The sequence below is a fragment of the Pelodiscus sinensis genome, chromosome 20, assembly GCF_052426305.1.
Source record: "Pelodiscus sinensis isolate ZL-2025 chromosome 20, ASM5242630v1, whole genome shotgun sequence".
Classification (NCBI taxonomy): Eukaryota; Metazoa; Chordata; order Testudines; family Trionychidae; genus Pelodiscus; species Pelodiscus sinensis.
This window is the reverse complement of record NC_143071.1, coordinates 11,046,021-11,069,284: the sequence shown is the minus strand read 5'-3', so window position 1 is coordinate 11,069,284 and position 23,264 is coordinate 11,046,021. Positions and strand designations below refer to the sequence as shown.

The window sequence follows — 23,264 nt, the reverse complement described above, 5'->3', positions numbered from 1 at the left end:
ACCCCGCGGGGCGGCTACTGGCTGATTGACAGGGTAGGCACGAGACACCGCAGGGATCGCTGGCGAGGCGTCGGTAGGCTTCAGGCAGCCAACGCTTACCCAGCATGCTCTGCGGTTCGCAGAGCAAGGGGGAGCGAGCGGCCCTTTCCCGCGAATTCAGTTCAAAGGAGGGGGAGGGGGAAAGCGCCGAGCGGCGAAGCGCACCGACCAACCAAACTCTTCCAGAACCATCTCTGCGTCACGCAGAGGCGGGACCACCGCCGGCCAATCAGGCCGTGCGGCGCCATCCTCGGAGCCAATGGGCATGTGGGGGAGGCGGGCGCGGTGTTGGCGTCGGGTTCGGCTGGTCGGTCGTAGAGCTGAGGAGAACGGAGCGGAGGAGACTTAGAGGAGTTGGAGCTCGGTGCTTCCCCTCCCCCCTCCTGTCCCCGCCCGCCCTAGCCGCCTCCCTCCCTCCTCGCTCGGTCTCTGGCCCGCCGGGGCCCGCTCCGGAGTGAGGCCCATGGCTCCTCAAAAGCACGGTGGAGGCGCAGGGCCCAGCTCGGGCTCTACTGGCGGCGCCGCCGGAGCAGGCGGTGGAGGCGGCGGCGGTGGCGGCGGGGGCTTTGGAGGCTCCGCGGCTGCGGCAGCTCCAGGCGGTAAATCCGGTGGCGTTGCAGGAGGTGGCGGAGGAGGAGGAGGAAGCGGTTACTCGGGAGGCTCCTCGGCCTCCTCGGCGGCGGCTGCGGCGGCTGCAGCGTTGCCCCCCGTGAAGAAGCCGAAGATGGAGCAGATCCAGGCCGACCACGAGCTCTTCCTGCAGGCCTTCGAGAGTGAGTACCGGGAGCGGCCGTAGGCAGGGAGCAGAAGGGTTTCGGGGAAGAGGAGGCTCCGGGGATGCGCAGGGTTGATATCGGGGTGCATGATGGCGGGTAAAGGGAGATATGGGGGGGAGGAAACAAGATCCTACCGTGTGGGGGGACGTGAACCCTGGGCCGGACTTCCCGGAGGGAGAAGATCCGGGGGCTGGAGAGGTTCGTAGCACGGAACGGAAGTGGGGATGGGGGTGGCAGGGATGCGGGTCAGCCCGATGTGGCAGGAGCCTTCTTCAGGTTCGGGGCCGCTTTCGGGTGCACGGTGCATAAGATATCCGTCCTCTGCTCAAGCGCCTTCTAGGCTGTGAATTTAGCCTTTTGGAAATGTATTAAATGGGAAGACTTCAAAGGTGATTTATTTTTTCTCTTTCCCATCCCGAGGACGCTTCTTGGGCGGGAGAGGGGGGGTATTTGTGCCCCTTCGATTTATGCTCCATCTCTTTTGCTAATATTTGCGTCTTAGGCTGTTGAGAGCATTGTGATCCTATGGAGACTATATTTTGCTCCTATGTGTGAAAGAGAATTAGATTGAGGGTTTTTAATTTGAAATTGAAGTGGTCCCCCCCCCCCCCCCCCCCCAGGGGGATTCCAGATAGGCAGAGAGTTCCTTTGGATACAGGATAGAGTTACTCACAGAAGCTTGGTCAAAATATCCAGTGCAATTATTAACTTTTACATTGTACTCTAGTATGCCAAGCTCTGCTGTGTACACTGTTTGAAGGAAAAATTAAAATACTAAATAGAGAGATTGTTTTGAGGTGAGCTTGTCACCATTGCAGTTACTTGTAATAATAGTTTAGTTTTTGTGTGTGGAGTCTTGAGGGGGTGACTGCAAATTCTCTACAACTGTTAATTAACCCCATTAATGCAGATGAAAGGATGGTGAATACTGTATTAAGTCAAGTGATGTAGGGAGGATTAAGTGACTTGCTCATGATCACAAGTAATCAGTGGAAGAGCTGAGAATATAACCCAGAATGGTTGCTCCCAGTTCCTGCTCTAACTACTTGAGAAGATGGCTTTAGATTTGGGTATGTAATGAGTAGAAATAAATAATAGTGTATGAAGTTTACTTTAGTGTCTTATTGTGAATTCAGTTTTATAGTGCTAATTCGAGAAGAATACATAAATCCTAATAATTTTATTTAATGTATAACCTAGCAGTGGTGAATATCAGGAACACTTGTGTGGATTTTGTCTGTTTTAAGGATAACTTATTTTGGCTTTTACTTGACAGTATTATAGATTGTAGAATATGTGGTTTAATAGGTATTCTTGGAAAGGTGTCTAAAATAGTTACATTGTGTGTTTCTTCACTCACTCATTTCATGAGCGAGTCAGAGTTTAAATTAATAAAGTCATGATCTGTTTTTAAATGTAGCACTACATTTTTGAGAGTGCTTGTTTTTTCACGTCTTTCTATATGGGTAGTTATGTTTTACTTTTGTTTTGCTGAGGTGTTAAAGATTATCCTACATGAATGGTGATGACAAAATATTTGTTCTACTGTATGTCCTTCCCTTGATCTTTTGCCTTCTATTCTGTTTTTTAACTTGGTTTGAAGCATAGTAAAACCTTTATTATGACCAGATTTTATTATGTGAATTTTTTCAGTTAGGATATACAGAATTCAGGATGGAGCTCACTAAAGGCTTTGTTGAATTGATGATTTCTAAAATACTTGCATAAACTGAATTACATTTGTGAAAATAAATGAAGAGAATGCTTTTTGTAGAGCTTAGCCTTGTTCATTTGCAATTTTCATAATTAAACGACAATATAACTTCCAGTCACTAGAACAAATTGTGTTCCAGGAGTATAAAAATCTAAAATATAAAAAACCAAACCTTATTTTAATATATTGAAATGGCTAGCTCCTCTACTTCTAAAAATTTTGTGGGGGACAGAGTGGGACACGAGTTAGAGCAAACTGAATTCCTTTATATTTTCTCCATTTGTGTTAAATTAGTGAATATTCTTATTTCAGTTTAAGTGGGTTATTTCTAGTTAGCTAAAATCAATTCTTAATTGACTCACACAAAACAAACTCTGTTTTCAGTTTAGGTTAACCTGGAACTGGTTTAATTTTGTTGGTTTAAAATGACACCTGTATACTGTAGTCACCATGTAGACAAGACTTAGTCTTTATATTGGTGATTACCAAACATTATATCTAAAAGAAGATAGTATTCGGTGTGATTATGGAGTATTATACCCATTGTCATCAACCAGTACTAAGTTATGGTAAAACTGACTTGCTGTTGAAGCAGATGTTAATTAGCTAAAGTTAACATTTTTCCCATTCTGTGGACATGAGCTTTTTGACATTTCTGTCCTGGTCTAAAGCCATTTTATATCTGGCATTTTATATGTACAATGAGTTTCAGAGGTAATTGATTACCACTCTACATTAATACTTTTTTTGACATATAATTATTGACAAAGGATGTGTGTGTGCTTTATTGCAAAGAAAAAACCTGAATTTGTCTGATACATTAATAGCAGACTAAGCTATATATCAGATGCACAGATTTTTGGGGGGTGGAGGTGAACAGACAATTTGCTTATGGTTAAAGAATACTTCGGATTTACTTTCTTAGCTGTTTTCTTCCTCTGCTCACCTTCTGAAGGAGCTAAGGTAGCACAGGGACTAGATCTTTTGATGAAAAATCAAAAGATAATTCAGAGTTTGCTGAAGTTTTCATGGTTGTGATGTATGCTGTAAGATGTGGGTCATACTACAGATAACAGTAGCTGTTAATCTGAATTTAAATTTGAAACTATTTAAGATGCTGTTAATCTGAATTGATTTATACATCATAGTTGTCACTTAGGTACTATTAAGCTAAATATACATTTTTAAAAACTAAGTGAAACATTTAGGATTGTCTGTAAATTTTCAGTATTTGCATGTGAGCTTAGGTTTTGGTGGGGTTTTTTGGGGGAGGGGAGAATCAGATACAGTGAATAATGTGTATTTCTTTCCTGTAGAACCAACACAGATATATAGATTTCTACGTACCCGGAATCTCATAGCAGTGAGTAATTGTTGATTTTAGTCTCTTTCTTTATTTTGAATTTGCAGGAATTTCCAACTTGTGCATTTTAATTATTTTTTCAATTTCTTTGCAGCCAATATTTTTGCACAGAACTCTCACATATATGTCCCACAGAAACTCCCGAACAAATATCAGAAGGTAATTTTATTCTATTTGAAAATTATTCTTAATAGGCTAATGTTAACTGATTAAAGAGCAAAAGAGAAATGGAGCAGCTGGACAGAATGTATTGGTCTTTTCAGATGCAATGTGAGGCATGAGTTATTTTTTAAGTTAAAGATTCACGCATCAACTCAGTTTTAAAATCCAGGTTTCAGGAAAAAAGTGCATGTTTATAAATGAGTTGTATTTATAACTCATTCTACCAACAATCAGCACATGCTTAACTTTACGTATGGGAATATTTTCATTGTTTTCCTTAGAAATACTTAAATATGAAAGCTAGACATATGAGTCAGTCTAAATTCTCGATACATTTCTGTTAAACAAGAGGGAGATGGATGAAGGCCCAATTTTCAAGGTATAGACCCAATTATGCTTTATTACATGAATCTAATAAATTTTGACTAGAAAGACGATACATATTTTTTTAAAGAATATTGCCAGGTTAGCATAGCTGAACATGTTGGGAAGTCTGCTTAAGCTACTTTTGTAGGAAACTATATCTGCATTATTTTTCTGTAATTGTTTTGAAAGCTGTTTTGTGCAATAGTCAGTTGAAATTAGTGCTCTAGCTTTAGATAAAAAAAATTCTTAAAGTGTCTAAAGCCATATCTTTTCTTTAAAATTGTTGCATATGATTCAGTACTAGGGTTCTGGTTTTATCCTATGGTAAACCAATAGTGCCTTTTAACGAAGGATATTTGCAGTTCTCTGAAGGCTGAAGTGCTTAGATTGCTCTGGATGAAAGACACAGCATTATAAATTTTTAGCTTATAATTTCAAATTCTTTTAGTGATTTCCTTAGTCAGACAGCAGGTCATTATTCTATGGCTAGTTAGCAGCCAACATTTATACTGCTTAATGCATTAAGATATTTTAACCAAGTGTATATGTCTTGAGAAAAGCATGGAATGAAACACTTGTAATGATGGGTGTTTTAAGGAATATAAAACATGGTTTTGTAGTAGGGATGTAAAATCCCAATTAATCAGTTAATGAACCAAGTGGGATCCCTGGTGGGAGACTGCTCCAGCCTGTGGAGCTCCCAGTCCCAGATATGCGAGGTGGGTTGCTAGCTCCTGGAGAACAAGTTAACTGTTACCCAGTGATGCTTACCGGGTAAGAGTGATGTTTCCTGGTTACTCATTCACATCCCTATTCTGTAGGCAGTAAATAAATCAAATATAAGCCTGTTCTCATTGATCCAAGAAAAATATAATTTACATGTTAGTTCTGAGTAGGTGGTGTTCTGCATTCTCCTTTTGATTTAGTGAAGAACCAGTATTTAGTGTAATTTCTTACTCTATAGCTTGTATAGTTCCTTTCCACTTATTGCCAGTGAACAGAAAAGAGTTTAAAAAAATCTACACCTACAACCCATAATTCTTTCCTAAAATCAAAGTTACTCTCCTAATAAGGGGTGAAGTGGAAGCATGTTGTAGTTGCTGGTTTTTTCTATTCTCAGACTGTTACTGCAGTGGGTTGGATAATTTATCTTGACATTCCCTGTTAATTGTTCTGAACTTGGGTAAAGCCTGACTTCAAGAAATAATGTTTACTGTTTATTCAGGCTGCTTTGGTGTTAAGAGATCCAGATCTTAGGTTCATACTGCTATTCTCCTTTTCCCACAAGTTTTCCAATGGCATTTAGGCAATCGGTCCTATACCAAAGACTACCATGTCTCAGCCTAAATCATATTGATATCTTCTAGATATACCAAGCAAACTGTACTTCATATGCAAGAAGAGATTTGCATTGTGAAAACTATCATGTGTCTTCATTCTGGGTAGTTAAAATGTCTCCCCTCTATTACCTGAAACTTGTTTTTTTTTTTTTTATGCCTCTTGTTTGTTGCCAAGCAACTACAAGTGGTGTTTTGCATGTACATTAAGCATTATTTGCTGCTGTTTCATAATACGAAAATTCATTCCTCAGCTGTATAAGTTATGCCCAGATTCTGTATATGAAACAAATACCTCTTTATTAACTGTAATTTAAGGGTAAAGTATACCACCCTTTCAAATCTAGTTTTAAAGCACTTGTTTCCCTATGTAGTGAATAGGTTAGAGACCATTTCATTTATGATAAAAAGTTCAGGTTTTTTAAAAGTAATCTGCTCCATTGAAATTTAATCTGTAATTAGATGTAGGAAAGATGGAGGAGCAAAGCTGTTTAATACTGTGTATTTCATAAAGAAAACAAATGTAATCCAACTAGTAAAATAGATTTAAACTATTTCTGAATGTTCAAGGGAAATTTCCCCCCAACTAAACTGCTAAAGATGGCTATCACAAATATGTTTTCACCTAAACCTTGCTGATAGGTCTAATAAAAGACCCATCTAAATAAATTTTTGCCAGCATTGCAATGCCTGTCAGGAGTGTGACTTCTGCCCCTCCTTTCTTGACCAAAGTAACTATGCTAGCAAAAGCCCTAGTGTACATGCACTTTGTAGCTGCAAAAAAGTTCTTTTGCCAGTATAACTTACTCCATTCAGAGAAATGGTTTAAAAGAACTCTTGCTGGTATAAACTGCATCTCCAGCAAGGGGGGGGATTGCTGGTGTACCTCTGCCACTACATGTGTACCAGCAAACCTGTAGGCGAGACCCTAATTGCCACTATTTATTCAACATGAATCTGTACAATCAATTAAGCTCTTAGTGCTTTATGTACTACCTCCTCAGACACTGTAATTGCAGGGAGCAAGAAGGTTGAAAGGAATTTTTTTAAGAATGGGGGAGTGGAAAATCTCATTGACTGAGGTTTCTGTGTGGGGAATTTGTATACACAGCTTGAGCATGATGAAAATTTTAGTGAATTCATTAGTTCTTGGCTAATAGAACTTATGGAAAAACTAGCTCATGGCCTATTTCTTCTCGCTATTATAAATAAACAATTGCTAAGCATTGTGATATTTACCTATCCATTGCGCTGGATATACAGTGATATATAATTAATATAAAGCAACATCTGCAACGGCATATATTTACGTACCACAGTAATAGCCATCTTCGTTCTTAATATCCCTGGTCTCTCAAATCTCAAAAATGCCAGACAAATAGTAACTAAATTACTTAGGTCATTCAGGAGGGGAGAAATGTGTCAAATGAAGTTTTCAGTAAAGCTTCACTTGGATTTCATTAAGGATCAATCAATATTGTGTTTTATTTTGTTAAATCTTTTGAAATGTAACATTTTCATCCTAGTTTTATTACATAGTGTCAGATTTTTATTCTGTTTGTAATCCAGCAAAAATTAGTTTTTGGGGTGTGTGTTTGTTCACTTGGACAGCAGGTTAGAGAGTAAGCATGAATCTTTCTAGTTTTCAAACTTTTTTAAATTTCATGTGGAGTGTTTAAATTTCTTAGAAATTACCAAGAAAGTCATACTGCTGTTTTAATTTATAATTGGTCTTTAACTGAACATATATTGTGTGTGTTTGTGATCTATTTAGTGCAGAACGGGTGACCAAGTTGATAAAATAAGTGGACTAAGTCAGTTTTGTTTCATAATCTTTGTGAAAATGTTAACATAAAAGAAGTTGGGGAAAACTTGTGGTTTAATATTAAGACCTACTGTTCGATTTTTATTGTCTTTTAAATGTGTGTTGTGGCATTTCAAAGCGCACAGAGTCCGCAGCCGATCCTGGGTTCCATGCCGGCGTTTTTGCTTTGAAACGTACATCTTGTACACTTCATAGGAGGAATGTGGAAGTGCCTATTGACTAGTCGAGTAGTTGATGGAAATTCCATTGACTACTTGACTAGTAAAATAATCAATATTTAACATCCGTAGCTCAATATAGGCATGAGGTATCTTGTTCAACTAAAAGCTATGTTTGGATTTGAAAGTCTACACATAAAGGCATTCTCTGTCCAGTCGTTTCGCTTATTTAGTATCTCACTTATGGCAAGGTAAATCAGAGTGCCCAATTAACTACCTTGGTCTTTTTTAATATACTTCTCATGTTGTATCTTTGTTCTATTCTTCTCTTTCCTTTTATGGAAGTCTTGCATGACTCTAATAATTTGCCTAGCTCTGGATCACTTCTGTTTTTTGCAGGGGCTCTTGTACATTTCAAAGGAGGAATGCGGAAGTGCCTATCGACTAGTCAAGTAGTGGACGGAAATTCTATCGACTAGTCAATTAACTGCAATTTGCATCCTTAGTTGAAAGGGCTCACGCGTCTCCGGCTCCCAGGCAATGTGTTAGTGGCGTCGGAGCTGCAAACACTTTTAACTGTTCTTATTAAAAGGGCAGCCACCTAACCAGCGCAAGGCCTTTAAAAAGAAGCAATTGAAAGGGCTCACAAGCTTGGCCCCACTCTAACCCATTGCCTGGGAGCCAGGGAAACGAGAGCCCTTTCAGCTTCTTTTATTTAAAGGGTTCACGCTTTCCCCATAGCTGGCAGGCAACAGCCCCAGGGAAGGCAAGCTCATTACATAGAAGCAGTTGAAAGGGCTCCTGTGTCCCCGACTCCCAGGCCGTGGGCTAGCAGCAAGGCCAGGAGCAATGGGCCCTTTAAATAGGAATTGAAAGGTTAGCTGGAGATAAGAGCTGTGATGCCTGGTAGCTGCGGGGGATGGGGAGGCAGCAAACCCTTTCAACTCCTACTATTTAAAGGCCCCACCCCTTCCGTTTGAGGCCCCGCCCCTTCTGGGGTGACGGGCAAATACTTCAAACATTTTTGAAGTGGCCCCTGCTCAAAAATGATTGCCCACCCTGGTCTAGCTGAGGAATAGCCCTCATTCAACAATTGGTATTGGCTGTATTAGCATAGACAAGGGCATTGCCAAGGTTTTCGCTTAAACTAATTTGCTTTTATCCCAATTACAAGTAATGGTAAATCTTGTTTGTGTTTTGTTTGGTGTTTTAATGTTAACCCCACATGCCCGTGTGCACATTTGAGTTAGTAATGGTGCTACTTCACTTCCAGTGTGTGTAACTGCTGAAGGTTTTTTCAATGGTTATACAATTACCCGCTCTTTTTAACATCCCTATTAGTAACTTTAATTTTTATTACTGCTTTACATGGTATTTCAGATTATCCCTTGGACCATAGTTCATTTCATTTATTAGGAGTTAAGGTATGCTTGTAAAGCCAGGTATACACTAGAGATGTTAGCGTGTAGTCAGTTACATGATGAATCGATAAACTTGGGTTTATCAATTAATCACATCCACTATTCTCTCCCTCCCCCCCCCCACTGCCTCTGTTCCATCCTCCCTCCCCTACTGTTGCCTCAGTGCCAGGATGGGGGTGGGTGGGGGTGGAGGTGGCTCCACAGAGAGGACTTTTAATATGGCCCCTTGCGTGTCTCCTCTGCTGCCCCCATGTCTCCCCCAGAGGTGGTGGGGGAGGCAGATTAGGCAGGAGCCAGCCCTGGAGGGAGCTGGCCTAACTACTTTTAACAGGGGTGGGCTGCTCCGGCTGGGCTGCTGGTTGACCGTTCATATACCTAATCCTTACCAGATCCACTATAAAATGAGCCCCAGATGGTCGATCTCCGGAGCGTCGATCTCAAATAAGTATAGGTAGGGCCTAAGTAAGGCATGTGCCAAATCTGATTATTTTTATTCTCTTCCCTTTTAGTTTTGTATGTGTGATTTTTTTTTTTTAAACTCTTTTTAATACCTTCTCTTCCCCCAAATCTAATGTAGCAGTGCTAGTTTTGGTAATCCCTCATCTGAGAATGTGGTCATTATTTAGTAAGTGCAGTTGAACCACTATTGAAAATAGTTCCCTTTGTTACCACAAGCCTTAGTTTGACTGGATTATCTCCTGTTTCGTGTTCTAGAATTAATTATACCAGAAAAGTGGTAGTTTTCTTTTTTATCCACTGTCACCAGCACGAAATGCAGTTTGTATGTCGAGAGTTGCTTGACCAATATTATGACTTTGTGGGTTTGATAAGTAAAATATGAATCTCTTTTTAGCTAAAAAATTACTCAAGCTTAACAAACTGCAGTGGCTCATGCTTTGATTTTGTACAACAAACTGGAGCTTCATATAAGGTTTTAAATAGCTTTATTTTTGGCAACATTGTAAACATATGAAAATGTCAATGTAGAGCTCCTTAATAAATTAATTGAATTGGAGCTAAATTTGTAAATGTTTCAGAAAGGCAACTGGAGAAAAAGTATGAGATGAAAAATTTGGAGTAGGATACACTACTATGCTAACGCTAATAAAATGGTTATATTGAGAATATTGCATTAAACTATATTTGCAAGTTATAAAAAAAAATATGGATGTCAGGGAAGACCTCTTGTACATTTGTCCATTTCATAAATACTACATTTGACCCAGTTGGTGATACATTCTGAAATAGCAGCTTTTATATTTGAAATGCTATTTGAATGTCAGTAAGACTTGAATAAAGGAGTTACGGTGCACTTAAGAATCAAAATTACAGTTTGATAAACTGCCATGTCACGCTTATCTTTCATGTTTGTCTCCATTCTCCACTTAACATTTTAAATGTACAGACATCTAAATTAATATTGGTGACCATTTAGTCAGTGAAATGTCAGCAAAACAAGACTTCCAAAATACAGGTATTACCTTTTCTAAATCTAAAAGTGGAGAATTTTGTTGCTATTGTTGAAACCTACAGTACTGAAGGAAATACTCGTGCTGGGGAATGTTAGTTTACACACCAGTCTTTTATAAAATCGTCTTTATTGTGTATCAGTTCAGAGCTACAAAGTGCTCATTTAACTGCTTTAAAATGACATTCTGGTTTTACATCCTGATCTCTTGTTGTTTAGGTCTGATGGAGGCTTTTGCCAAAAATATCCCACTGTTCATAACCACAAGTTCAACTTCTTTGCTGGTAGCTGTGAAAGGGCACAAGTGCAGACATACCAATAAGAACTACTTGGAGCTCTATATATTGTCTTGTGTAGACTTGTTCTGAACAGTTACACAACTTGCTAGTTAATATGGTATCTTCTGGGAGCCCCGTCTGCACTGGTAGCTTAACCATTGTTATTGCTGAAGGAAACTTCTGGTCGAAGAAAAAAAAGCCTCTTGTAGACTAACCTTTCATCTTTACCATAAAGAGGGTAGTAAGAAATCATGTGTTGGGCAGAAAAACATTGCCTGTAGTCAGTGTTCTTTTTCTTTTCTTCACCTGTCTGTCTTAGACTAGGAAGAAATGAAAAGCGGAGCTGTACTTGTGGTTAGTGAGTGGGGGTGTTTATGCTGAGAATTAGGGGGGTGAAAGGTAACCAGTAACTATCATCCTTGGTTCCAGTTAACCTGTGGGAGCTGGAGCAACTTCTCCATGGGGTCTGTTTCAACAGGGGTGCTTCAGCCCAGCTGGAGCAGCCTCTGTCTTCGGAAGGTGCTGCAGGCAGGGACTGGAGCAGCCAGACTGGAGCAGTCCTTCCATGTGGTGAGAGTAAGGTGTGCTCCAGCCTACCCCCCCTTAATTGGTTAATCAATTAAATATTAAATGGATAAATGTGTAACCAATTAAACAGGATTTTAGAAACCTAATGAGAATCTAGTTCAGTATGAAGAACCTTGCTGTAATCCAGGATGGAACTTTATTCTTCCTAATAAAGAGAATTAGAAGAATACATCTGAAAAATTTTGAATAACCTTTGCCCAAGAATGTTTACAACTTAATGCCCATTGCTGAAAATTGTATCAGATAGAAAAGGATGAATGGCTTGATGTTAATATCTTAGAGTGAGGGGGAAAAAATGTAATGTGAGATTATTCCTTAGAATGTAAACTCATTTTCCTCTGAAATAATCCTACAACTGACCCATTAGTGAATACGTTACTTTTGTATTATGTCCATTAATCGTCCCTGTTGAGAATTCAGTATAAATAAACTTGGCTTTTACCATGTAATAACCATATTTCTAATCTTTCAAGATGGTTAATTTGGCACAATGGAAGAACAAATTTGTATACTGATGGTTGGTATTGCAGTCACTGTTAAGAGGTTGATTTTGTTCTAAACAATATTAAATATCATTTTTAGTAAAACATATTTGTACCGCAGTTTGAATGGGTTCCTATTTAGCAATCTTGATATTTTTAAGTGTTTAAACATAAAATTTTATAGAGCAATATAATTTAATAATTTTAATTTCTGATATTGATTAGTCCTCTGATCATGATATGCGCAACTTTTTTCAAGCACTTATCTTTGACTTCTTGGTCTCTCTTTAGGCGGGAGAAGTTAGGACAGCAAGCTAAACTAGTATTTGAAGAAGTTTGTGTATACTGAATTTTAATAGTTGGATGTTTTATTTCAGTTAATATTGTGTAAAGGAAATACCTCTAAAAATGATAATTACCTTCATTTCATTTTTTTTCCACAGGAAAATGTTCAAAGTAGATGACATGTTATCAAGAGTAGAGAAAATGAAAGGAGAGCAAGAGTCTCACAGGTATTAACTGCTCATATTTTTTATCAATAAGTCATGTATGGCTGTCAATGAGACAACAGGATAAAAGGGATTGATTATTAAAAGGCTCAATACTTGCCACATGAGTGGTGTTGCATTTAATTAATATTTTATGTATATGCACTCTAATAGTTTGAGCACTTGAAAAATATAAGAATTTGAGAGCATAAAAGACAAGATTATAAGGGATTTGGCTTTCTGTTGGGGAAAGACTTTTCATTATTTATAGTATGCATGCTTAAGCACCTTAAGAAGCTAAAATAGCTATGTTATTCCTTAGCTTTTAAAAAATAAAAACCTTACCCATAACTAACTTGCAGTGTCAGCAACTGATCCATGAAAATATATTTAAGTGGTGGAGAAGCATGGTCTTTATTTATCCAAGATCCAACTGAAATATATCTAATTTTTCATGTAATTAGTTTCTGCTCTGCTTGCTGCTTTCTCTATTACTGGTCTCTACATACAAAATAAATTTTTTAATTGAATTCAACAAGTTTGTAAATATTGAAGTGCCTGTACTTTAGAACTGGGAGGAGGGATAGCTCAGTGGTTTGAGCATTGGCCTGCTAAACCCAGGGTTGTGAATTCAATCCTTGAGGGGGCCTTTTAGGAGTCTGTGGCAAATCTGTCAGGGATGGAACTTGGTCCTGCTGTGAGAGTGGGGGACTGGACTTGATGACCTCTCAAGGTCCCTCCCAGTTCTACGAGATGGTATATTATATTATATTATTATAACTGTGTAATTTACTTTTATGGTGCTTTTAATAAAAGAAACTTAAATTCATTACATTAATGTTCTTTTCCTATTATGGCATGGTGGTCATTGTAGTGAAAGCTGTTCAATAAAGATTGCAAGATTTCCATCATAACTATTCTTATCTGTTGTTGAGAGACTCCTTTGGTCTTAGGCAGTGGTCCCCAATGTGGTGCCCGTGGGCGCCATGGCGCCCGCTGGGGCATTTATGTGTGCCCACCGACAACCTGGGCCGGCGCTGGCCCCAGGCGCATGCCACGCACCGGCGCCTGGTGCGCGGCGCTCGGGCGGCCCCAGCCCCGGGGCACATGCGGGCACGTGGCACCAGTGCCGGCCGCAGGCGCGCGGCTCGGGTGGCGGCACTGGCCCCGGGCCCACGGTACAAAGCGCTCGGGCGGCTCCGGCCCCGGGCCCACGGCACAAGGTGCTCGGGCGGCTCCGGCCCCAGCCCTGGGACACATGCTGGCGCCGGGTGCAAGGGCATCCCCGCCCTTGGCGTGCCCCAGGACACGTGGCCCCACCCCCCGGGCACCCGGCGCGTGAGTGGCCCCGCCCCCAGGCACCCGGGAGCCTCTAAAGGTTGGGGACCACTGGTCTTAGGCTTTCTGTGTTTGATGTGAGGTCACACAGGTCCATTTTTTTTTAATGTTGTGCTTTTCTGTGCTTGAGCTGTTTGAAGCAAGTCACAAGGGAAAATATTTTGCTTTAAATAAGCATTTAAATGTGTTTCATGCAGATGAGTAAAGAGGCTTAAACTGTGAATATCATATTTGACTTGCTTATTGGGAATTGTTGCTGTGCATTGAAAAAGAATAAAACTTTATTGCATTAAGCAGTGAAATGATGGATTTAATGAATTAATGATCAAGCTTACTAAGTTTTGCAGTGTCTGGCATTGTGGAAGTAAGCAGTTAAGTTCAAAATGTGGAGTTATAAAAGGTGCACTTGTGTAGATTCATGTTACCAGGATCCTTTAGATTGTTAGCTTAATTTTGATTCTATTTTGGTCTTACATGGTAAATGTAAAATAGAGTAAAGTATGCATCTTCCTCTTCCAGCATAAGTGAGAGGTCAGCTTTCTGAAATAATAATTGGAAAACTTCAATTTCAACCTAGCAAATCTAAAACAAGTGGCAAACTTCTGTTTATTTTGACATTGTGATGGTTGCAGAAAAATTTATGTGCAAGTGGTGGGGGAGGGATAGCTCAGTGGTTTGAGCATTGGCCTGCTAAACCCAGGGTTGTGAGCTCAATCCTTGCAGAGGCCATTTAGGGATTTGGGTCAAAAATTAGTCAGGGATGGTACTTGGTCCTGCTGTGAAGGCAGGGGACTGGACTCAATGACCTTTCAAGGTCCCTTCCAGTTCTAGGAGATAGGCAATCTCCATTAATTTTGGTAACCAGTATGTTGTCTCCATAAACTGTGCCAACAGGTATTGCCAAATTAGTGGGCTGGAGATCTCTGAAATGAAAAATCAAAACAATTACTATACCTAAAGGATAGCTTAATCAATTTCCAAAGAAATGTATCTGGACTAGCTCTGAATAATAAATTACAGACCAAACTAACTTTAAACAGGTGAGGTATTAAAACATTGGAAACTTTAAGAAAATGAAAGTGTTGCTTAAATAGCTGCACATCCTATACCTGTATTAAGCAAGATGTAATTTTATAGCTATACTCTTGTTTTTATAAAGCTGCTTTCTGCTGTACTGACTCTCATGCTGGAGAGGGAGTGAAATTGACTGCAAAGAACTCTCAAATGTAAACAGTAAACAACTTAATATCTAGTCTTTCAATTAATGTTTTGTGAAAATAGCTGATAAAGAAATCATCCTTCTGAAAATAAGTTGATGTCTGTCCCACTAATAGTCAGCATTTTGGACTGTGCAGAATATATTCTTCACTTGAATTTGATTTACGCAGCTGAAAAAAATTCCCTCATTAATGTATGCAGACTTGCATTTTAATATAGTTTTCTGTATTAACTTTCCAGTACCAGATTGGAAGTCTTGGATTCCTTTTCAGCAATTAATATCGAAGACACTCAACATATGCCACTAACACTGCTCCTTTCACTAAGTATTTGATACTCAGTAATTATTACTGCACTTAATAGTTTGTTGCAGACCCCTGAAGATTTTGCTGGTGATCATGCTTTTTGGTTCCAGCGATAGCTTGAGAGGTGAACATTATGACCATTTTGCTACTATAGAGCATTTGGGGCACTACGGTCTAAACAAAATTCCAGGGTTGATTCATTTTTTTTAAACTCCAAGCCATTTATTTGACAGATACCATAAATACAGAAAACTTCACCATATTTATTCTCTGTTCAAAAATATCAAATCTGTGGTCATTAGTAGAGCAAATAAAACATGAGCAGTCAGCACAAATATGATAGGTAAAGATGAAAGCATACATTTATATAGCATTCCAGTGAATGAAAATTAGATTTTTTCCCCCCCCTCTGGTAATTAATTTCTTATGGGATATGGTGTGTCCTGATGAGCAGTCACATTTAGTCCTTCAGCTTTGATAATCAATTGAAACATTTCTATAAGTTGTGTTTAATGGTTTATGTAATTTGCTTTCTATAAATTATGGGTTAGAAAATGGAAAGATTGTAACATATATGAGTAACCAGAATATTCAAGAAGCTTTTTCACAAACTGAGAATCATTTCAGATGGACTTTTGCACTCTCCATTATAGATCTGAGGGAAAGTATACTTTTTCCAAGTTTTGCAGAACATTAGCAGAAAATTGGTTATGAAGTACATGCGATGCATTGAAATGATCTTATTTTGAGAAATATGTAAATGGGTAGCTAAATGTTAAATCTATATTCACTAATCCAGTTATATTGATTTTGCTTGCAATTGTGCTTTGTATAGGTATTGCTTGTTTGAAATGAGTCAGATGGGTCTATGGTTTCCAAGGATTGTTCTGTAGCAAAATGGCCAAGTTTAAAATACCTTTTTGTTTGACCTAACGCCAAAATGTTTTGATTTGCTCCCGCTACTAAACTTCCACTTAACTATACTAGGGGGCTGCATGCTATATTTGTCTATCTCCTATTTCTGGCCGCTTTCGCTTTGCCTGAGAGCTTGTTGATGCTGATGATTTCATTCTGTCATCTGGCAGGAAAAACTTTTTTATATATAGAGAAAATAAATTCCTCATCCTCCTGATAATGTAATCTGGCACTATAACATTCCTTCATTCTGATGTAACATACAAGTCTGTGCAAGCATTATCTTGTAAATACTAAAGCAATTGGGGTACTTACTAAAACATCAGTAGTTTGAGGATTTCAGGAAATATTTGTCATCCACTGACAAAGCACAATAAGAAAGCCTGCATTCCAGGGTTGATTGGTTTTTAACTCCAGCCATTTTAATCACCCTTTTAAATCATGATTTTAAATTATCAACCAGAAAATCTTGTTAAACCTTTTTCCAATTGTATTTTTAATTTTCCTAAAGAGAGATTAAGTTATAACACATTGGTACTTTTTGCTGACCAATAGGCGCACATCATATGCATTTAAGAAATTATGTAACATAACATCTATAGATACTTAATTTTTACGTGTTTTTTGTTAGAAAATGCAGAATGCATTCCTTATTTACTAGCCTTGCTTTTTTAGTTGTGATTTGAGTCAAGTTGTACTTGGGTAGAAATTAGTGTTTAAAATGCATAAAACTAGCTTTTTAATTGGATAAAAATACTTTAAGTGTACGATGCATCAGAATAAAAGTTTTATCTAATTATGATCTGCCTGTAAAACTAAGGAAGTATTATCTATAGTTAGCAGATTGTTTCTGGTCACTATGTCCTTCAGTTTTCTAGAACAAGTAGATGTCATTTTCACAGGTTTATTCATACATTGGAAAAGGGAATACAAGCTTTCCTACTTTTTCAGCTCCCCATAAGTTTTTAATTTGAATGAAATAGTCACAGAACTGAACTAGCGGAATAAACTGAAATGAAAAAAAAAATCTGTGTCTCTGCACCTGTGGAAGAGGCTTAACAAAAGAGCTTGTCAAAAGCTGGTTTAGCACTTCAGCAAACTCTGGTTCCAGTCACTTTACCAATGTCTTCTGCCAGTTCAGTTGTTTGACTTTCATTAAAACTTCCTCAGATATGTGCTACTTAGTAAGTTTAGACTTTAATATAGAAAAATGTATTAAAATAAATCCAATTTAAGTGTGATTTTTTTTTTTTTAAACTTTTGTAATTTTTTTTTAGCCTGAATGGTTCATAAATGATTCTGGAGTTTGATAGGCCATATTGGTAGTGGTGGAAGGGAACTTGAATGAAGTTAGTTAAGATCACCAACTGTCCCCAAATTAAATGTTCTCAATACTGCTGTGACTTACATGGGACACTATCTAATGACAATATTTCATCAAATATTATAGCTTCTATATATAGAGGACTTAAAACACTTTCAGATTTTTACCCTCTGTTAGCATGAATGACAACTATTTCCAGAACAATGTCGCATTCATTTTTCAACCTTCTCCAAATGTGATAAATTGCTTCATCAGTCTGAGTTTAGTAAATTCACCTTATCCAGTTAAAGTACAGGTTGAACCTCTCTAGTTGGGCACCATCATGGACCTCTTATCCCACCTCCGCTCCCAGAGCTAAACCTGAGGATTTGCTGAACCACGGGTGTTCAGTATTATCTAGCAGCAATTACCAACACTTCCACTTCTTACTGGACTCTTAGAAGACATTTAGGGGTAAATGACAGCACAGAACACTGAAAGCCAGAATTGGTGGCTTTAAACAGAATTTATGGGACCATGGGAAACTTGTCTACACCCATGATAAGTGGACATCCAGCTAACTAAAACCATGCCAGACTATAGATGCTGCCACCACTCTAGTCTGGAGTAGAGAAGTTCAACCTGTTTAATATGAAAAATAAGATGAAGTGTGTACTAAACTACAGTAATATAAAACTGCAGAGTAATCAAACCATGAGCTGTGCATGTGTAGGAGACTATATGTTTAAGTTCCACCTATTAAGGTTGCACATCAATTGTCATACAGTCCAGTTTTCAGTTGCTAATAACTTCACCATACTTCAGGTTTGTGCCTTTTGCTACCACATAAAAACAGACCCAAATTTCATCAAGTTATAATAAGCCTTTGAAAACTGTGGTTCACATGCTTAGTAGAGACTTCTGAGATTTAGGTACTAAAATCCAAGACGATCCCATGCTTAAGCCTTTCACAGCTTTGTGCTCGTCAAACTGCATGTGTCATTGCCACAGAGTGACTTACTTCAGCCTAGGGTGACATGAGAAAGCCAGACTTTCTTTGAAATGACTGCTGCAAGCTGGGACTGGCTAGTGATACTGGGAGCTGGGAGCCTGTCATGCACTAAACTGACCCCCTTTCTGGAACTCTAGTGTGGAGGAGGAAGCAGTGTGATTGGAAATGCAGAGGGGATAAAAGCCAGACTGGGAATTCAAAATGGAGTAGATTGTGACAAGGAGTCTGATGTGGGGAGAGAGAATGGGAGGTTGGTGTGTTTGAGCGAGGGGGGCTCGGACTTGGAGGAAAGGTGAAAGAGTGACCGGGAGGTTGGGACTAGCAGCTTTCAGTTGCCATAACCATGTGACAGTCCTTTCTGTTCCTGCAGTCAACTGCCTCTTATCAGATGAAGAAGGAATTCTACAGGCAGCAGCCTCTTCTTTTACACAGCTCAGAACAGGTTCATCCTGTGCACTGATGCTGGGGTACTGTGGGGAAATAATAGTATATGATTATGTAATATGACTATCACAGTGCATATGCACAGGCAACTCTAATTCTATCACTTCCTGACTTTTGAGTGGTTGACGTTTCAATCAGAATGTTCAATCAGATTAGCATATATTTTGTATGTAGTATGTTACAGAATACACTTTCAAGCCCTTGTCTTCAGGCACTGAGTATTCATTCAGTGGTCAAACCTACTGTCTTAATTCTGCCTTTTGAACTCGCTGTTCTATGCGGGGGTACTTTCCTATATGCAGAATTTGTCTTTAAATTTGCATCTAACTAAATTACATATGCTGAAGCTCTGGAAGGTACTAAATGGCTGGAAGACAATTTACTTATTGATTAGATATGATTTGATTTTAGATGGAGTCTGAGGAATAATGTGTTGAATAACATCTCATTTTTTAGGGGAAAGTACCCATTTATTCTAACAACTTTTTTTTCCTGTTTAGTTTGTCTGCCCATCTACAACTCACATTTACTGGTTTCTTCCATAAAAATGGTATGTCTGTTAAAATTCATTATACTATTTTATAACATAATAAACTTTTAAAAAGTGCAGTATACAGTAAACTTGAGCAGAATAGATTTGCTGTGTTACAATACCAGATGTTTGTACAGTATGTTTTAATTCCTCTGAGTTCAGCTATCCCACTACTACAATACTTACATTTTCACTTTTTACAATATAAAAATGTGTATTTTCTCATTATGTGTACTATAGTTAATAGTTTTGTGACATTAATATTAAGCAGTAAAATATTGTGAACTTTCATTCAGTGCATGCAGATTCTTTTAAAAGCTTAAAGTCCTTGTCTTGCTTTTAATTTTTTTAATGTATCAAATTAGAGTTTTTCTCTTTAAGCAGGCATCCGTATGGAATTCTTGTTTTCTTGAGAATTTGAAATGAAAGCAAAAAAAAATTTATATTTGATGTTCTACAAAGTTTGAAGAATATTTTCATTGATGTAAAACCTGGTTAAGAAATGAGACTGAAAATGCCATACCTAGATCTGAAGATATGAACTGAAATAATCTTGTGTTGCTAATAATTTAAATATATGCATATTATATGCAGCCAGAACCTCACAAAAAGTTAAATAGAATTTTTGAACTACCAAAAACTGAGCTTGTGGTTCTGTTTTTTAAAATAGTGCTTTAGGGCAGGGGTTCTCACCTTTTTCTTTCTGAGCCCTCCTGCTCAACCTGCTGTAAAAAGTCTACCGCTCACGTATGCCACAGCTTTTTTTTCTGCATATCCAGTAGATTAAAAGCCATGGCTGGCATTAAGGGGTAGCAAGCAGGGCAGTTTCTTGGGGGCCCATCACATGGGGGCCCACAAAGCTAAGTTGCTTGGACTTCAGCTTCAGCCTTGGGTGGCGGAGCTCAGGCTTTCGCTTCAGCCACCACCAGCAGGGCTGAGGCTTCAGTTTTCTGCCCTTTGTTCCAGCAAATCTAATGCTGGCCCTGATCTCTGGTTTAATTTGGTAGCTCCGTGAAACCTGTTGGGGTCCCCCAGGGCAGTGTTTCTCAACTTTTTTTTTTTAATGTAGCCTTTTTTTAAAAGTACCCCCTCCCCCATACCTACAGTTTTCAGACACACTTTTTTCTACCATTGCAACACATTTGTTTAAACAATTTAATTGTAGGTTGGTGGGCGATGAAATTTTTCGGGTGCAAAAAGTAAAAAAAATAATAAAGCGCTATAAGACTTAAAACACAAATTCAGTTTTCTCCAAATTTCAGTTGTGTTGACGTACCCTCTCCAGTCTTCTGTCGAGTACCCCTAAGGGTACTCGTACCACTGGTTGAGAAACACTGCCCCAGGGTCCCTATCCCAGGTTGAGAACCATTGCTTTAATATTGGTTACTTATTCTTACGTAGCAGAACTTAATTCTTCTCAGATAAGTAAAAAAAACCAAACAAATTTAATGAACACGTGTTCTGTTAATGACAGATCTTTTTTGTAGTATTCAAAAAAATTCAGCTTACTTAAAAAAAATCCAAATTTTTAGCATGCATAAAATGCAGTTTTAGTGTGCATAATGGTGTCTACAAGCACTTATGTTTTCTAAACATTTTGTATATGGGAAAACTATTCCAAAATTACACTTAAATTATGAAACAAAATACAGGACTATGTAGCACTTTAAAGACTAACAAGATGGTTTATTAGATGATGAGCTTTCGTGGGCCAGACCCACTTCCTCAGATCAAATAATGGAAGAAAATAGTCACAACCATATATACCAAAGGATACAATTGAAAAAAAACGAACACACATGAAAAGGACAAATCACATTACAGAACAGAAGGGGGATGGGGGGGGGGGAAGGTGAATGCCAGTGAGTTAATGATATTAGAGGTGGGGAAGGGGAAATGTCTGTGAGTTAATAGTATTAGAGGTGATAATTGGGGAAGCTATCTTTGTAATGGGTAAGATAGTTGGAGTTGTCAGCATACCCAACTATCAAAGACTATTAACAAAGACTATTAACTCAGACATTTCCCCTTCCCCACCTCTAATATCATTAACTCACTGGCATTCACCTTCCTTCCCCCCCCCCCCCCCCCACATCCCCCTTCTGTTCTGTAATGTGATTTGTCCTTTTCATGTATGTTCATTTTTTTTAAATTGTATCCTTTGGTATATATGGTTGTGACTATTTTCTTCCATTATTTGATCTGAGGAAGTGGGTCTGGCCCACGAAAGCTCATCATCTAATAAACCATCTTGTTAGTCTTTAAAGTGCTACATAGTCCTGTATTTTGTTTCAGCTACACCAGGCTAACACGGCTACATCTCTATCACTTAAATTATGGTTACTTGCATCTGGATTTGAAAAACCCAGTTATAAACAGGATTTTATTCTGCTGAGTGTGTTGCTTCCTCAATGTAGGAACATGTGTGAGTGTTCCTTTTGCAGAATTGAAGAGGAATAGCAGAAGAGGAGTACTGGTCCCACTGCTGCCCTGCTTCCATTTGGGAGTACTTATCTTCCGTTTATACCCTCTTTTTAATTAGTTTCTGGTTTAGACTCCCTGGATTAATAGATTAGAGCAGATTTTTTCAAGCAGTTTTCATAACTGCTATAAGTCCTTCAGTGACAGGTGATATGACTGCACAGTTTAACTGAAATTCTCATACACTCTTGCTACTATTTCAGTAGAGGACTATGCAGTGTAAGAACAATGTGATTGCGTGTTCATCCAAAAGAACATCTTTCATGAGCAGTATGCACAGTAGTGAATATTAAATACAGAACATTTTATGACAGAGTAGTCATTGACATGCTTTGTTTTGGTATGATAGTAAAAATATTTCCAAAAGCTCTCAGAGTTATGTAAACCATTATTTATTTTGCAAATTGCATATATCTCTTTTTTGTTTGTGCATCTGCTTGCACGTATTCTTTGATGGTAATGTGTGTTTGAACATTTGTAGTCTTGCCTGAACAAGATTACTTTTCAAATTCAGTGAATGCTTCTCTTAAATATAAAAAAACTCATAAATTTGTTACAATTCTTAATGTTGCTAATGTCCCTTTAATGCCTGTGAGTAAATAAAAATTTACAGATGAGCTAATAAAATTTTTACTAAATGAAAAACAGACCATGCTTGAACAGTGTGATTAAAATGCCAGCAGGAAGGTTAGTTAGGAGACACAGGGTATGGGTATGCTGACAACTCTTTGCTGTCATATCAGTTCTGATAGGTATAATTCAACAATGTACTTGGTGCATGAAATTTTGGTTTTGGGTGAGCGCTAGTGTGAAGTTTAACATGGATAACACTTGAGTGTGCCGTAAGGTAATAGTGTGGGGATGGCAACTGAAAGAAATGGCAGTTTTTTAAACTGAGTAATTTTAAGTGTTGGCATCTCTGTCCTTGATAGCTTAAGGTAGCAGCTTGACCAACACAGTCCATTAAATTTGTGCTGTTCAAGAGCAAAACTTCTTTGAATGTAGACGTTTCTATAATTATCTGCCTTTGTTGTGGTCATATTCTTGAGATTATCTAAGGCTGCATCTTAATTTTTTAGAAACTTAAGTCATTGAAGAATATGGTTATCCCGTAAAGTGGTGCCAAATGCAGAAAGCACATGGTAACCCCATCTGTTTCACTGTTTTTCAGGAATCCGTGGTTTGAGTTATGTACTAATTTTTTATAGAAGGTGTTTTGGACAGTTTATTCTGGCTGACGTTGAAAAATAA

At 38.4% G+C, this 23,264-nt stretch overlaps 1 protein-coding gene across 1 annotated transcript in view; it reads left to right on the top strand.

Moving 5' to 3' along the window:
* Positions 1-317: 317 nt before the first annotated feature.
* SUZ12 (SUZ12 polycomb repressive complex 2 subunit) overlaps positions 318-23,264 on the top strand; it is a 63,851-nt gene continuing 40,904 nt past the window's right edge. The window contains exons 1-5 of the mRNA XM_025185700.3: positions 318-812; positions 3,846-3,892; positions 3,987-4,051; positions 12,421-12,489; positions 19,501-19,550. Coding sequence (XP_025041485.3) covers positions 503-812; positions 3,846-3,892; positions 3,987-4,051; positions 12,421-12,489; positions 19,501-19,550 — 541 coding nt within the window. The 5' untranslated portion in view covers positions 318-502. The remainder of the gene's footprint in view (positions 813-3,845; positions 3,893-3,986; positions 4,052-12,420; positions 12,490-19,500; positions 19,551-23,264) is intronic.